Here is an 18814-nt window from a genome sequence, read left to right on the forward strand (position 1 = left end):
TCATTTCAATTTAAATCCACCATGTTACGAATTTTCTTTCCGTAAAAACACAAACTGATTTGCGAAAAAAAAAATCAAACAACTAAAAGATATCTAAAAGAAAGTCCACAAGGTTTCAGTAATTATTGTTCTAAGGATTTAATGATAACGAAGATGACACGAACATTTGAGTGCATTAAGTTATACAACATATACCACTTTACGAAATATAAAGTTAACAATAGGCCCATGGGGTCACATCGCTCACCTGAGCAACAATGACTTTATTGGGGTGTTCAAATGATATTGTACCATATGGCCCTTCGGTAAAATAACAAAAATAAATATTGTTAAGTATTCAAATTTTACACTTATTTTTGCATACACTTAATCTTTGACATTGTACCTTGATGGAATACATTTTTACCAAAAATAAGAAATCCTATGCAAGATATAAAACTAAACTTTTGGTAGGGGTACACTGTTAACTTCCAAATCCCCTTTATTTTCGCCCTGCCCCCTACTCCCCCACCACTCCCCCCACACTTTATAAAGCGATCAAAATATTTGAGAGCATATAGGTACATTTTCTTCTTTAACAGTAATACTAACTAGTTATTTTATTAAAAAAAATATTTTTATATTTATTGTACGATATTACACCAGTTGGTGGAATAAACTATATAGGAATAAGATTTTATTTAAAAAATTCCTTTTGATGTGAAAATAAAAATGTGCCTCGATGCGCTCAATTCCTCAAATTAAAAACATTCAAAAATTTAATTGGTCTTCCCAATCATTAACGACTGTTGTTAACCTGGCGTAAACTCCCGTGACTTTTTAACCTTACTTACTTGATTGATGAATACACTCGAATGAAAAATGTTTCACGTGACATGTAAAAGAGTTATTATAGTCAACTAGACATTGACCCGTGCGTGCACGGGTTGACTTTGCAAATGATATCGTACATTTACGAAATAGATGCATCGACACACCGTATTGTTGACATTTACATACCCAATTAAGCTTACAATTATGCTATTGATTTCACTACACTCAGCTTAGTTAAAATAATCTAATTGTGTCTCGGGCAGGCATTCATCACAGTTAAAATGCGTCCCATATACCCGTAATATAGAAAAAAAAATTGCAGAATCGCTCATAACGATTTTGGAGAAAATTTATGAAGCTGCATTGATAATAACAATCAAATTATTCATAACAAACCATTTTGAGGCTGTAAATACATTTCATCTTAAAATTTAATTCATACTAATGAGGAATTCAACACTTTTTAACCAACGTTTTTTACTCGCTTCTAATTTACACACCATGTTGACATTCGGAACTCTGGGAATTATTTTTATTTTAAATGCACTGAGTAAGAGCAAGAAAATTAACAGGTATTTGTATTTATTTATCGTTTCGATTTTTAAGGAGTTTTTTGTTGTTTATTAATTAGCGAGGCTTGATTGAGAAAAGAAAAAACAAATTGGTAATCTTCAAGTACCAATGATGTTTAAGGAAGGAGTCTTTTTATTATCAAACATACTTCTTATAATAAGAAATGCATGAAATTTTGACACAGTCAAACGGATCATATTACTTAATGATTCTATCAGTTTAATTAAATTTGATCTTTTTGTTTTCGGATTAAGGTCAGGTCAAGGTCACTACCTTTTTCCTCAACTTAAAGAGTGATAAAAAATAAGTGTAGCTCTTTATAGTTCTGTAGACATTTGTTTAAGATTTAAAGATTCAAATCTTAAATGAAATCATAGACCATGAGAGTGTCTATCAGCTTATACTACTAAATTGGAATAAATATTTATACTAAAATTGATATTGCTTAGCCCGCATTTCCTCTAATTTTCTGAAATTTTGAAGAAAGTTTGATTTTTTTAATGCTTCCAATAATAAAATATTTCTATTTTTTATGTATTATGAAGACTTTATATAAAGATATAAATTGGCAGAAAAGCTAATATATTGACCGTTTCATAAGAGAGAAAAACTGATTTTAGTGATTTTTTCACAAAAATCAATGTATAGAATGGGAGCTTTAAAAAGCTTATAAAAACGTTATTTGATAGGCAAATCATATTTTAAAAACATATTCTGAAACCCAAGTATCATATTATTAGTTCACATTAGTAAAAAAAAAATCCAACATTATTGTTATTGTTTTTAAAATGCTAAAACAGACTCATTATATATATATATAATCTGCAGCAATTCTGAATTGCGCAACATGTGATATTTTCCTACGCCAATATTACGCCAAAAATATAGTCCTTGTTCCATTCTAAACATTGGTTACATTTTTCTATGCCAAGTTGTATGATAGTAAAAAAGAAAGAAAAATATACTATTTTAATTTCCTTTCATCTTGATTTAATGAACAATTAATCAAATTTACGTTTGACGAGTCGAAAACCAGAAAAGACTCCTTCCTTAAAATATATAAAACAAAAGACAGTTCGGTCTTTCATTTCTGCAATTTATATTTGCCTTCCCATAAGGATGCTTTGTGCCAAATTTGGTTGAAGTTGACCAAGCAGTTTAAGAGAAGAAGTTCAAAATGTAAAAAGTTTACAGACGGATGGACGGACGGACGACGGACAAAATGTGATCAGAATAGCTCACTTGAGCTTTCAGCTCAGGTGAGCTATAAATGAATACCGTAATTGAACTATTGTGTAAAATATGTCAAAGTCTACACCAATTTTTTTTTCAAAAGTGTATAACACTTAAATTCTTACCCCGCTCTAACGTTTGTTTTTCCAATGGTTTCATGAAATTGTAATGAAGTCGAATTATTTTTATCGGAGGGATATTCTGAAGCAACCTGAAAGGAACTTAAATAAAAGATAAATTTAGCATTAGTTCTATACTTCTATATAATTATGGATGTATTATTGTTTGCTTTACAATAATTTCCGGTTTAAAAAGGAAATAATAACGATATATATATATTGATGTATCATTTACTTATTCAACAGGTTTAATTAACAAGAATTAAAATTTGCTTTATACTTTTCTGATTCAGAGAGGGTTGTGATAGGGTTGCTTTAAAAATGAATAGTGCTAGATATCTGGCGCGTGTTAACTAAAAATGGTAAAAACAATAATTGTACTACAATTAGTCAAAAAACTATTTTGGGTAGTGAAAATGTTTTAAAAAAAATTGTTTTCATGAAAATTTTAGAAATAATTAGCGTGGTTTGCCTATTCTATAAGGTTGTGTACCTTCATATTAGTACATATACCAAAGAAAGTATTTAGCAGTTTAAATGATAGATCATGTACATTTATGATATACATACCTTGTTGTTATAGCAACGCTGGTTTTCTTCATATGACACGCAGGATCTACAATATTTGTAAAAAATAGTTTAGATAGCCTAATACAAGTATCACATAATAATGAAACTATCATCCCCCCCCCCCCCCAACACACACTTTCAGAATCGTATTTTGTTTTGAAAATATTTTATTGAGATAAACTCAAAAGGAATAGATACAAATTCTTGCAACTTACTGGATCTTCTCCTTAAATATAATACATAATAAAAGCTAGCATAAATGATTGGTCAAACAAGTTGTGTCTAGCTCTAGAATGAATTTTACAAGAAAACAACAATGATACACATCTTCTGTTTTACCACATAAACACCATGGGTTATTTGTAATATAACAAACATATAGATCATAATTTAATACACATCTATGAGTCAGCTTGGTGTGAATTATGATGGTACAACTTTTACCAAAAGAAAAATACTAAGTGGGTTTTGTAACATTAGGCAATTGTTTAAGTAATAAATTGACTGAGTTGGCTCTTCTGGCCGCTACATTCAATGAATTCCATTGGTTAACAGCATCAGGTACAATGATTTTTAGAATGAAAATAATCTTCACTTCAAAATATTAAACTGACCCTAATTTTGTGTGATAGTGTGATCTGTTTTCCAGTTTACTTTGAATAATATCAAATAAATAGTCATAACACAAACGAAGCATAATAGAACTCTTTCAAGTTTGTCTGAATCATGTATCGAACAGCCATCCAACACAAACGAAGCATATTCAAGGCTAGGTCTTATGAATGTAATATATAATTAAGAGGGATGTTCTCTACCTATTTTATACTTCAGGTTTTTATAAGACCTTAGATACTAAATGCACATTTTACAATAGCATCAATGTTTTCAGTCTATAGTCTATCACCTTTAAAAAATAATATAGGTAAAACATAGTTATGTGTTGATATAGAAAACAATCTGTTTTGGTGGATCATATTTGAGAAGCCACGTATTGGACCATGATTCTAAAATTTCCAAATCATGATTTAAATAATGTTAAATGTCAAGTATGTTGTTTAAAGAATATTGAAGCGAATTATCAGTAGCAAATATGCTACACATTGATAACTTATTAACAGCCAAATCATTGAAATATATGGAAAATTAAAGGCGGTCCCTGGGGAACACCAGCAGATATTTCGATTTACTTGACAGGAGATCTTTATACATAACTTTTGGGGACCTTTAACATAAGTAACTAGAAAACCTCTTTGGAAGATCGCCAGATACCCTATATCTAGGTTTGTAGCTTGATCAAGAGTTAACGGTCACCTGAATACCATCGCCCATAAACAGAACTGTTGAGGATTCTCATATAAGCATTTAATTAAGCTTTATTTAAGAGTGAAAAAAAAAATCAAAATATGGTAATGACAACCACCTTCCTACCTTAAATCTTACAACAAGGACATATCTTAATTGTCCCATATTTTTTTAACTTTTAAGATAGCTTTTATGTTTCAATGTTTATCTATGTTTTCATAGATAAACTTTAAAGGCTGGTATACACGTTTTAATTAAAAGAACGACACCCCCTTTACTATCCACAAGTGCAAAACAGACACCCATCCCCCAACCCCTTAGCATATTTATACGAAAACAACAACCACTGATAAGTTATTTAGTTATGTCAATTCTTACGTATTACTTGTTCATGACCAGTTATTAAAAATTCATTTTAAGACACCATTTATTTAAAAATATTCTACACATTCCACACTTCAGTATTTTCAGCTTGCCAATTTTTACGTTGCTATTAACAAGTCTACTGTTTATTTAAAAACATAAAAACTGTTTTTGATGTTTTGTTCTGAATAATTAAGAAATACTTGTTCGACTGTTTTAATATTTTAACTATTTCATTACGTTATTTCACAATGATTATTTATCAAACATGAACAAGCAAAGGAAGATAACTCCGTTAAAATTACACTCCCCAGCCAAATTCTTGCCAAAGGCTTTTATGATATCTTTAATTTTGATAGACACCTTCTTTTATTCTATTTTCTAAATATGTACTCATTTCTTTTATCAAAATTCAAGAGCTGAATAAAATAATAAAAAAAAAATTAACATAATATACAGCACACACACATCCATTATATGGATTAAATCAACACTGTACGACTGTTTTGGCACCATCCTTGAGTCAAAACCCCTTCCCAGGTGATGTGAAATTTACAACTTTGGTAGAGGGCTTTCGGGTCTATATAATAATGAATTTAGTTTTCTCACAGATGTGTGGTAGTAGAGAGAGGGATTTTCGAAGTAAAGTAGTTTTCCGAAACTAGAACACATATCAATTCAGTATTGTCAAGTGGCAATTTACCATGTAGATATCAAAATGAAGTTAAAATTGTTAATAGATGACTAATAGCAATCATTATAAAAAATACATATTCAACATATCAACAACGAATCTCACCATTTCACATCAGGACATTATGGACATAATAACAATGCGTGACTTTATCTCCCACGACTGTGATAGTACAGAAGAAAATATTAAATCAATATTATAATAATTTCACCGAATGACAACGTTGGCCCCGTCCTAAAACCTGAACCCTTGACCCAGGAACCATGAATTTGACAATTTTGGTAAAGGACTTCATGTACATCATTAGCATTTATTTAGTTTTTCTCAAAACATATGGGAGTAGAGAAGAAGATTTAAAAATATATATATATTTTTACTATATGGTCATCTGTAGCCTAACCTACAGATTCTTCTTTGTTTGCAGCATCCCATAATACATGTACCTGCTATAGTTCCTGAACTGCTATGTCAAAATTAGCTGACCTTTTAAACGCAATTTACAATCCCGTTAGGGTTGAAGACCTTCATATGGAGTTTTTGTTCTCAGTTGATTCCATATGCAAGTGTATGCTCTACGTATAAACAATTTCTTAAACAAGGCAAGCTACTGAAAAACAAATTGATAAAATAAGATTATCAATAGTCTCGTTTGACGTCATGATTTTGTAAGTTCTATAGTCGGTACAACGAACTTGTCAGCAAATAATATCTTCTGCTAGGTCAAATTCAGACTGAAGTTTTTCATACTTATTGTTAGGTCATTATTGTTCACCAAATTGTCTAGCGAGTTTTTTGTTTTCCCAAGTACGACAAAGAGCACACGGCGGGTAGGACCGGGAAACCGAGGATGCACACTCCCCCATGGCACCTGATTCCGCCTTTAAGTTTTGTAGAGGTCCGTGTTTGATCTGCTTCCGTTTTGTATTTTTCCTTAGAACATATCCAACTTTTTCATCAAAAAGCAGCAGTCGCAAAATATTCTTTTATAGATGTTCACTCCTTAGGGTTTGGGTAGCCATTTTGGGTCATCTCAAGTTTGAAAATTCTACATCACATATTAATTCTAGTAGTATATTAATATTTTACAATGCCAAATCAACTTTATTGAATAAAATTGTTTACACAAAATTACATTTTTACAGAGTTTATTAGGGACTATATTTTGTGGCGGAAGGAAATGAATAATTTTCATTTCTCATTAGTTTTAGAGTATTGTTACTTTACCTTCCTAATTTTAAGTGCAGATCAAACTTTTAGATAGTTTGGGTAATAAAATATAATCATGATATTCTAAAAAAAACATATTTGAACAATATTTTGATATTTCTATCGATATATTTTATCATATTTAGCTTATATTTCATAGAAGTTAAGAAAAACTTAACTCTAGTTTTGGCCTAAAAATAGCTTATTTCATGCCATATCTCAAATCTTTGAGATGTCACCTCTACCTTTTTTTTACTTTAAAGTGAAACATTAAATGTATGTCTATTTGTATGCAAAGTATTAGAAAGATGACATTACCAATACTTTTTATATTTGCGTTATAATTTGATTACTCCAACATTTCTTAACATCTGTTGCTGTGTTAATCATGTACTGGCATTTGAAGTCAGTAGTAAAGCAAGACTTTATAAACTTTGACTTCGAAATTACTTTTATAGTCACTACATGTGTTCAACTTTATGCTGTATTAAAATGATAATTAAATAAGGGTTCAAACTATAAATACTTGTTTGATTTCTTCAAATAATCAATTTTCATGTCAAATGTTTGCAAAAACTTCAGGAAAATTATTTCTGTTTGGGGCCCTGTATTTCCAAAACATGGCATGTGACATAGGTCACAAATAAAATAAACCCCCATCTTTATAACCATGATGTTTTGGATAATTGACATTGCTAGTATTTCAGGTGCCAACCTCCTTAATTGATGTTTTAATCGTAAAGAATTTTATATAATTTACAGCGATGTCACATTTCGATTGACAGCTAAGAGAGCCCTTAAACAAAAGAGATAATGTCTGATTGGCGCAGAACGTATGGTCAGCCTTGAAAAAGTGGGTTATGTTCTGAGTAAGTTGGATCATATTAAGTAAAATTTACGCAATAAAGAAGGGGTTCAATCGCTTCGCACCCTCAGCCCCCTTGTTAATCGCGTAAATTTTACTTAATATAATCTAACTATTACTTTAGACTTTTGATTTAAACACTGTTTATCATCATCACATTTTTTTTGTACAAAAGTTGATAAGAACCTAGAGAGTACTATAGTCTATCACAAGATATTTATGCAGCAGATTTTGACGATTTTAATGAAGAAAATATACATAACTTTGAAAGAAGTACTATTGAAATAGATGAAAGAAATAATATCAAAAAAAAATTATGCACATTTTATAATTTTTCACTCCAAAAATTCACAGGAACGAAAACTGATTTTTTACGGATATCTATAGTGGGAAATGTTGACATCTTTTCTCCTTTCGGAAGTCACTCGGAATACCTGGCACAATTTCTCAACGTTATCACCCGGGTCTGTTGCAATACAAAAATTCCCGTAGACCTCACAATTTTAGCCGTGTATTTAAATCTGATAAACTTGAAGGGGGGGGGGGGGGGTTCAAAAGAGAAATCTTGGATATGTTTCATACTTTTGAATGAACATCGTTGGATCTCTGAGGTATTTATAAATATCGAATAATTAAGCAAAATGTGAATCGATGGTATCTTGGGACGGAGTGTACATGCATTCGTTGAGAAACATAAACAAACCAAAAGAAAGTTTATTTCATCACAGTGAAGTTATATATTTCTCGCAATAAATGTACAGGTGTTCCTTGAAATGAGTTTCTCCCTGTCTTCAGTAACTGCTAATTAATTTTTGTTTTTTTAAAAATTCTTTTGCGTACAGGAGGATGATAAACTTGCTAGTCCAATGTTTTACTGTCATATTGATTCAACAGTGAATACAATTTAAAAAAAAATTATTTCCTTAGAAAACCATCTCATGTAAGAAATAAAAAGAGGGAAAATAGAAAAACTTAATGTTTAAATAATTATGTAGAAGTTGTCTATGTTCAAACAAAGAGAAAAAATAGAACAAGAGATGTTTGTAAAACATTTATGCCCCCTCCCTTTGAAACATCTGTGAAGAAAAGGATTGGAAACTGCAAATAACTGAAACCTCTGCAAAGAAAATGAGCGGAGACTGCAAATAATTGGAATTATTCTACTCAAAGGGGCAAACCTGTAGAAAATTGCTCGATCGTACCCCAAAATAAACTTGAACTAGATATTATCATGATAAACCTGCATACCAAATTTCATTTCAATATGTGCATCTTCTACGAAGAAATAAACGGACACTGCAAATAATTAGAGTTTTTCTACGTTCAAGGGTGATAACTCTATCGAAAATTTCTCGATGGTATCCAATATTACATTTGACCTAGATCTTGTATACCAAATTTCATTTCAATATGTTTATCCTCTGGAAAGAAAAATGGAAAACTATTGGTGGACCAACTGACCGAGGTTTAACAGAATTCTTTCCAAAGGTAAAGGACTGTTTTAGGGTGGGTAAGTCTATGGGTATATGTAGTTCCTGCTGCGCTCGCTCAAACAGTTGTGCCGTAAACCATTATATTTTAATAGTTTTCCTCTAGCGAGCATTTGACATTTTTTTTATCTTTCATTTCTATATATCTATAACAAATGAATTATTCAAATGCTATATTCTTTATAGCTAACTAGATGATAACCCGTGCAAGCACGAGAATTAACACTTTATACACTATTATGATATAATGCTTTATATGTTAAACCATTTTTTTGGTTCATTTTTGTATATATTTGTCCGATTTATTCATCATCTTATTTTTAAATATTGAAATAAAAACATTCTGCTTTGTTATTGTATTTATTTCAAACCAGTTAATGGGTGTTTAGTGTACATCTCTCTAAATTTGGTTCTTAGGTCAATTTTTAATATAATTTCTATTACTGTCCCAGATAAGAATTTTAGATTAAAACAATCTGGAGGGGGGGGGGGGATCCCCATTAAACTTCCCCGTTTTATGCATACATCTTTTAAACCAAAGTTGTCAGATTCAAAGTATCTCCCCGATGGTGATCTCGCACTACACTTTCCGTCATGATGTCAATTAGTCACCCCGTTTCTTGGCACCCCGCTCTAGAAAGTTCTTTTCATTAATACTAAAGTCGCAGTAATTGTTCCATTTTATTTATTAACTTTTTGTAGTAATCGAAGTCCGATTCATGGTGCATGATGAACTCGTCCTACACTTTTCGTTAATTAGTCAATCCGCGGTTTTTGGTTACCCCCGTTCTGGAAAGTTCTATCCCATTCTCTCACCAGAGGTCGTGCTTCGCAAGCGACTGAGTATCAATACTATCGCCCACTAAAGAAACGAATTGATTCATGTTATTTATTTAACATTTGTCAAATCTAAACGTCTATGTATTCTCTTAAAAGGATCATAGTAAATACGTATATTCACTCTTTACGTAATCATTCAATATTATTTTATTGCAAATATATATTTTGATCGAAACTATCACTGACTTGGATCCACCACCACCACCTTACTCTCCGTTTTGCTATTTTGGACTTGTTTATCGAAAATGAAAGTAGGTTTTTGATTAATTTTACAATAATAACTGATCACTTAAAATTCAGTTATACCTTACGGACATCATCACATATGTGTTGAAATACCAAAGGTGTAAGCAAGTACTTTGGTGCAGACATTTTGTAGTTTATTTGCAAAATGCCTTAATTTATAAGTATAAATATTACCGAACATATTTGTTAAAATCATTTAAATCAATTCTAAATTGATTAAGGTAGATTTTTCTATCTGTCCACGAAACTATCTCCAATACATTTGAATATCAAAGAAATTAACCTAGCTACGAAATAACGTTGATTTAAACCAGAATATTTTAAAATATATAAAACAGTGTGCTAGAATATGCACTATATCTAACAAATTAAAGTTCCGACCAAGTTTCACTTTAAATGCAAATCCCAAAATAGTCACATGTACATGTAATTAAAAGAATATAAAGTTAAACAATCTAAATGCAAATGTCTGATTAACAAGTAAATTAAAAGAAACATAAACTGGAAAAAGCAAGAACAGAATGACGAACAGCCATAAAGACCTTTACCTCTATCCTACTATTCAACCGTTAGAAAACTTAAAGAGGTCCTGTTAAATGAACAGTTAAAGGTTACTTACAGTTAGTAGTTTCTTCAGACGAATACTGCATATTCGGACATAACCACTTTCCCGAATTAATACACGGTCGTCCGTCGATATTACCTGCCTCATATGTATTGAAATACGCACACCTTCCTTGAAATAAAAAATAACAATGAAGTTATCTAGTAATGAAAATTTCAGATGTATTCTTAAGCTAAGTTATCGATTCATTTTAGCTAAGAATGCATTGACCTAGTGAATTCAATAAAAGTCATTCCTACCCTATTTATATAATAGTCTTTATCCCCTTATTTTTTGTCTGTCAGTTAATTATGTCCAATCTAGTTTTTCAGACTTGATTTGGAGATTTGTTTCGAAACTTCTGTGTAGCTTTAAAACTTTGTAATGAGTAAATACAGTACAAGTCAGTATAAGAAATTCATCGGATGAGGAACAAAAATAATTTTAAACAGGCTGGTCACGCTCAACAAATTACCCATCAGATCAGGGGCTCGTAACATAAAGGGTACTCAAGTTTAAGACAGTGCTTAAGAAGGACATTAGTACATTCTAAACTAGAAGAAGAGTGCTTAGCTAGGACAATTTACCCAAAACTTAGGCAACCGATAGAGGTGGCTTAAGTTTATCCTAAGTTTGTTTCACAAATTAAGAATTTATTTGTTAGTTATTTTAATTCAGCATGTAAATAAAGTGTATTTGTAACATAATTTTAACAAAATTAATATCTTGATATTCACCAATTTCAGAGTTTTTGGTTTAATTGATATATATTAAACATTAACAATGACGTAATGAGCTGTAACATAATTAACACGTAATGGTCACTTAACAAGAAGTACTTGTGACTATATATGTAAACTTGCAAAACCTGAGAAATTAGGAAAAGGACGTTTTTAGACACAAAAAACCCTCAGTGATTTTAAAGAAGACGATTGCCTCAATTTAATGTATTGACTTAGTGAAGAAATTATACTCAGGCTAGGGACATTACCTTTTTGGTGAGGTAAGATGTAGAACAAACGATAAAAAGAAATCAACTATATCATTCTATCAAGTTTTAACGGCATCGCGATATTACGCCAAAGGCAGTCTTCGAGAACGACTGGTAAATAATCATCAAAACAAATAAGTAACAACAATAGACTGAATGCATTGCCTGAGATCCATTGCTTTGAGCTTTTTAAAAATTTTAGGTACATATATTTACACTCATGCCATCAACAATCATTTTATAAGGAACATTTTCAAATTCTAAAGATTTGAAATTTGAATATTTTCCATTCCTTCATTTAGAGCTCTTTATTAAAGGAGATTAATATAGTAAAATAACTACCACAACCTTCTAGCCCTTTTCAACAAATTGGAGTTTTTTTTTCCTTATCGGGATCGTCCTTAAAATTATCTATGCCTGAATTTGTTCATTACCTTTTAAGTACATAGAAGGACATTTCTTTTTTCCATTTTTGTAATCAATAGAATGACAGTGAAGGTATAATTATGTCCCGTGTGATTATGTTGCTATTATACTCTTTGTTAGACTTGTTTCCAACTCTTTTGATCTAAAAAAAAATCAAACGAGTTTTTCTGGTCACTTTTATGTCGCCCGTCCGTCTGTTGTCTTTAAGCTTCTTCTCAGGAACTACTGAACTAATTTTAACCACACATCGCACAAAGCATCTTTATGTCAAAGTATGATCCCGTGAGTAGTGTGTCAATGAATTAAAGGCACAATTTTTTTTCTTCAAAATATCATTTGTCCAGAACATTTAAACCATGTGTAACTTCTTCCTTAGGAAATATAGATTTTTAGAGGTTCGTTCCTCTCTTTTCGGGTAACTTTTTTTTGTCATCGCTTGTCTAAAAATCCTGCATCACATATAAATTCTATTAGTATTATATTTTTCAATGCCAAATTAACCACATTAAACAAAATTGTTAAAAGAAAATTATATTTTTACAGAGTTTAGGAAGAGACTACATTTTGTGGCGGAGGATTTTCAAGAAGAAAATCAACAATTTTCATAACTCAGTAGTTTTAGAGTGCTGTTACTTTAGCTTCCTAATTTTCAGCACAGACAAAACTCTTAGATGGTTTGAGTATAATGATAAATTCATTTGTTCTGAAAAACACATTTGATATTATGATATTTCCATCGATATATTTTGGCATATTTAGCATATATTTCATTGAAGTCAAGAAAAAATTAAATCCATTTTATACTTAAAAAAGCTTATTTCATGCCATATCTCAATTTCAGAGATGTGACCCGTACTTTTTTTTACTTTTACCTGAGACATTTAATGTATGTCTATGTGAATGCAAAATTTCGGAAAGATGGCATCATTAATATTTTTTTGGGTTATAATTTGATTACTCCAAAATTATGTCACAATCTTAACATCTGCTGTTGTGTTCATCATGTACTAGCATTTGAAGACACCAGTAAAGCAAGTTGTTTTTAAAATTTTGACTGATTTACAATGTATTACTTTTATAGTTACTACATGTACTCAACTTCATACTTTATTGAAATCATAATTGAATAATAGTTCAAACTATAAATATTTGTTTCATTTTTTAAAATATCAATCTCCAAGCCAAATTTTAGCAATAATTTTAAGAAAATTATCATTCTGATTTGGACCTCATATTTTAAAAAAATAGCATTTGACATAGGTCACAAATGAAAATCAAAGTACTGAAGTTCTGACGGGAGTTGATTTTATCGATTACTATTTATCTTAAAATCATCCATATGTTAATTTGCTCGGCAAGTAGTTTATAATCTTTATTTGAATTACGCACATTTTTATAATATGAATGCTCGGACTTTTCCAACAAGAATTTCGAGAAAACCTCTAATGAATCATATTGTGTAATATTTAAAAATAGAATTGATTTCATCAAATTACATGTATATATCGGTATTCGAAATATTTCAAAAATTGTATGGATCCAACCAATAATGAACTCTAGTCTCGTTCAGTCAGATGCTCGGCTATCTCCGTTAATCTCCGACAAGTAAGAGATACCAGGTCACGTGATAGCTTGATTATGCGACCTCTAAATATAGACTGACTCTCTGCTTGTGGGAGATGTACGGAGACAGCCGATGGTTGAACGAGACTTAATATTGAACTCTTGCGTAGGAATACACACGACTGCAAAACATTTCTAAATTGTTCGTATCATTTAAAATCTAACTATTTCCAAGGTATTTATAAATAAGTTTCCTTTTAAAAAATGTTTCATCGTACATTATATCGAATTTAAAGATTATTTTCAAGAACTTATTAGCGGTGATGATTTGTGCTTAGTTACAAACACAGTTTCAGATTCGGTTTGCCAGAGTAACTGCATAGGAGAGTTGATTAAAATAAACTCCCAAAAATGAACAGTTTAGGTAACTATGTTTATTTTCGATTGGTTTTCAGATGATTGACATTACTAGTACTTTAATCAGGTGGCCACCCTCCTTAAATCATGATCTCCCGGGATAAGGTTGAGCCACAGTTAGGAATCATTTTTTTTTTACAAAGAGTTATAAAAACATGCTAAAAAAGCAACATTTAAATTTGTTTCTTTCCATAGGCCAAAAAGGAAAATACAAATGTGTATCTTAATTCCCAATAATTATTTGCATAGGGTTACTGACTTGTCATTCAAGCTGTTGATTTATGTTTTCAAAGTTTTGAAGAAAAGTTTTCTACTCTTACCTCCAGGAATCCATTTCCACTCCCTGCAGACCTCAAACTCATTGGTGAAAGTCTCATCCAGAAGACAATGATAATCATATTGACTACAGGTCAAACGGAGCTGTTGATTGGAGGGCTTAGCTAACTCCAAACATGTTGTATTCACCACGAGCCTTTTCATTTTGACTTTGTGGAATACCACAAACATTATTAATATTTTCAGCCAGATATTCATATCCGTGATTGTCACTGCAAAGCATATGTAGCCTACGTAAAATATCTTTACATGCATTAGATATGAACAATATTTAAATGTTTTTAAGAACATTAATTTTTAGTGCGTAAGTAAGTTTTCCCTTGTTTAAAAAAACAATTTATAGTATAGGTTTATCATTTGTTTCAAAATAAACATATACTTATCAAATTAGATGTATAGTCATCGACAACATTATGGAGCAACTAGTTTTAAAAAAAGGTTTGTGGAAAACCCAGCTTTACATACTTTCGGTTTCGTTCTCACACACGGGTTAAAGGTTGCATAATTAAATGAGAGAAACACTTCAATGTTTATAATGATATATAAATTTAAAGATTTAAATCACCATTTTTAAAAATTAATGTAAAGAATTTGAATAAGCGAACGTGAAATATATTTATATGTCAAAGTAAGGAATTTTTAAGTTACGGCGGACCACTCAGCACGTGCAATTATATTATATCTAATGTGTAATACTGAGGCGTGTCCGTACAACATTTAAGAAACCCATACGACAAGCAAAAAATATGTGGGAAGTAATAAAAGGGGCATGGTCACGATTTTGGTCAAAAATTATTTCTTCGATTTAATTGTTTACAATGCTTCGGTAAGGCATTTTAAAAAGGCAACCAAAACTTGAGTGTCATTTGTTGAGTTTTAAGCAAGTTACAGAGATTAATACAATACAAAGCTTTGTTTACATTTTGAGTGCTGAAATGAAAATTCTAGTTTTAAACACAAAATGAATGTGTAAATCGTTAGGAACGGTTAATTCATGCTTATAATAAATAAGAGGATATACAAATCAGTTTAAAACATATTTTTACTGGTATATTGAACCTATGTAACAAAAGCAGGGCACGAGCCTTATTTACAAGACGAAGAATTGCGAGCCCTCTATCTTGCCTAAAACTCAACGACTGGCACCTAAATTTAATTTGATCATTATAAATGCAATCATAAAGCACTGTAAATAATAAAACAGAAAAATAAAATTTGACCAAAATCGTGACATGCCTCTTTAAGAAATATTCAAAGTTATTCAGCTAACATTGCATCATATTTGCATATCATAAACGTAATTGCTTTGTCTGAATCCGCACTTTCCTCACAGACTCTCAGATAGCTAGTTCTCGATATTTAAATGATTTTACTCGAATATATAGTGAATATTTCTAATAACAAAAATATGTAGTGTTTATATACATTATCCAAATTTTAATATACAATACCAGGTATTTTAGTTTTATTTATAACTAGTTCAAATTAATTACAAATTTATTAATTATTGTATGATAAAAATGTACCGAAACAAAAGAGAAATGTTCGATTTTTATATTTACTTGTACAAAATTCAATGTACATGGAAATATAAATCTTCCTATAACTATACCATGTATGTACCTTTCTGTTGGCGTACTAAGACGTCATAAACGTTTGACGTTATATACTTTTCCACATAGCATTGAATAATGATTTTTTGAAGTATAAAGTCTCATAAGTGCAGCGGTGTGTGTATACTAATTGAGTAACGCGCGTTAGCGCAGTTATGAGACTGTATACTTCAAAAAATCATAATTTGATGCTTATATTTATATTTTTTTAACTTCTTGCCTTGTCTGCAAATGTGATTTATACCTTACAATTCCTATCTTATCCCAAGGGTAAGTTAATATTAATGGAAAAGCATGAACTTTGATTTCTGCTTGTTACGTTGCAGTTTACAGCGTTCAACGTTTATGACGTCATAATGAATCTCGTCATTTTAAACTTTGAGTACCCTGTGAGTATTACAGTGTTATAACTGCCGTAGCTTTCAACATACTTTACAAGCAAAGAAATAAGTAGAATGTAAATACAGAGAAATAAATGCATCATCTCAGTGTGGATTTATAGTGGGAGAGGACAGTAGATATGCAAATATTTGTCTATATATCCCACTAGTAACCGCAGGCCAAATTTAGATGTACATGCTATGGTGAATCTTTGGAAAAAAACCCTGGAAACCCTGGATAATCGTTGATAATTGTTCAGTATACTTTAAGATTTAAGTCGTTTTGTAAGGTCAGCCCAGTGTTCGCATAAATAGGGAGAAGAAGAAATAAACATTCTTTTCCACATTTCTGCAATCAAATAGAAAAATGACGTTCTGAATCCGCTACCAAGCGCTTCTCAAACGATTAGGCGTTCTAAATCTGCTTCCGCTTCTCAAACCCGTGAAGCAGTAACGGATTCAGAACATAATATATTATTTTGACTGCATATTTCAGCTTTACCCAAACTGGATAAACTTGGGTGTTATTAAACACTCACAGAAGAAGTGAATAAAATTTACTTCTTGCGTTTTAAATGAACGTTCTACAAGTCCACCACTTTCCATAATTGCTTTTAACAGACAACCAGCATATATGCGAGCCATTTTTGCAGTTTAAGATGACGTCATTGAGTTTCACTTAATTTGTAAGCACATGATTCTACAGCGTTCAGTGATTCTTAGAGAAATCAAGGCGAGTTACCAATATGTGCGGTATTATCCGGTATATACCTGGAATGTGTATATATAATACCTATCGGAACTCCCTTACCCCCTTACTAAAATTGCATATTAAGTCATTTAACAAGTCATCAATATATACAAGAATCACGAAGGCTATGAGTACTCTTTCTTGACCGATACCTTGAGAAATTTTAAAGAGTTCTGAGTTTTCTCTAGCAATGTACACAAAACAATTGCTATCATTATACCAGTTTTCGAGATTTCGCCAACGTTTTTTTCACTTTCAAGATCATGTAATTTATACTAAAAGACCATTATGCCATAAAATAACCAATGTTAAGGTAAGGTACTAGTAGCACCATGATCATATTTGTAAGGGATTTGGAAAGCAAATTTGTCTATTTAGGGGTTTTTTTCAATGTGAGACAAAATTTCATTTGTATACAGACATTTTACATATCAAGAATATGGATTTCTGGCATTTCGCATCTCTCTTCTTGCCTGTGAAAGTAAGACAACCAAAATATGTGAATATTTCATTTTCATATATTAAATAAATGACGTAATAATATCAAAACTATATACATATTATTGAGTTGAATGAAATAAAATGCTTGTTTACATAGCCATCATTAAAATTAAAAACTCATTGATTAGACTCTCAACATTTCATCCAAGCCAAAAACTAAACTAAAACAGTTACACATCGAAAAAGGATAAAACACATTATTAAAAGCAAAAAAAAAAAAAAAAATCCATGAGCAATAAAGCATATAAGAATGCATGCAAAATTACTTTGTCACCCAAGAAAAACGAGAAAAATTACCATTGACATACAATACCACCAATAGTGGAAAAATTGCGAGAATAATTAAATAAAATTACACAAATAAAAAGTTGTATGTAACATGATAAATTAAAAATGTAACAATTTATTTATTTCACAGATCTCACAGCAAAAGTCAGTACATGTGCAGTCAATGTTCATTACAATGAGAATGAATTAATGCGAATGGAACGTTTGATGGCATTGAATTGCCGATGATCAAGATGTTGAATATAATTTTTAGAATGCCCATGTTTTGCTTTTTTGTAGCAGCACCATTTCTACAACTATGACCTTATATACATCCGAGTTAGGTCCACAAAATTTGAAAGCTGCTTATAAATTAATTTTACAGTCCTCATATTAATATTTTACACGCCTTATTCACCAATCATCTTTGGTGATATATTAGTATATGACTTCTGAGTAATAACAATTGCTACTACTACTGCCACTACTTTAACAACTACTACTACTTACTACTTCTGTATTATACTATGGATGTGTCATTCTGGCACAAAGTAAAAATTGCTGTGCTTCTCCTTTCATTGTAGAATTGAGATTTCCAATGCTTTGTTTTACTTTATTTAATGAAATCATTCAAGAATGGGGGGCGGGGGG

General features: G+C 30.9%; 1 protein-coding gene across 1 annotated transcript in view; it reads right to left on the reverse strand.

The window, feature by feature from the left end:
* The window catches only part of LOC128186672 (uncharacterized), a 74169-nt gene extending 59081 nt beyond the window's left edge, over positions 1 to 15088 (reverse strand). Inside the window, exons 1-5 of the mRNA XM_052856513.1 lie at positions 15031 to 15088; positions 14636 to 14863; positions 10934 to 11050; positions 3309 to 3354; positions 2745 to 2840 (exon numbers count right to left, since the gene is read on the reverse strand). Coding sequence (XP_052712473.1) covers positions 2745 to 2840; positions 3309 to 3354; positions 10934 to 11050; positions 14636 to 14863; position 15031 — 488 coding nt within the window. The 5' untranslated portion in view covers positions 15032 to 15088. The remainder of the gene's footprint in view (positions 1 to 2744; positions 2841 to 3308; positions 3355 to 10933; positions 11051 to 14635; positions 14864 to 15030) is intronic.
* Between the last annotated feature and the right edge of the window lie 3726 nt (positions 15089 to 18814).

Source organism: Crassostrea angulata, chromosome 6 (assembly GCF_025612915.1).
Source record: "Crassostrea angulata isolate pt1a10 chromosome 6, ASM2561291v2, whole genome shotgun sequence".
Taxonomy (NCBI): domain Eukaryota; kingdom Metazoa; phylum Mollusca; class Bivalvia; order Ostreida; family Ostreidae; genus Magallana; species Magallana angulata.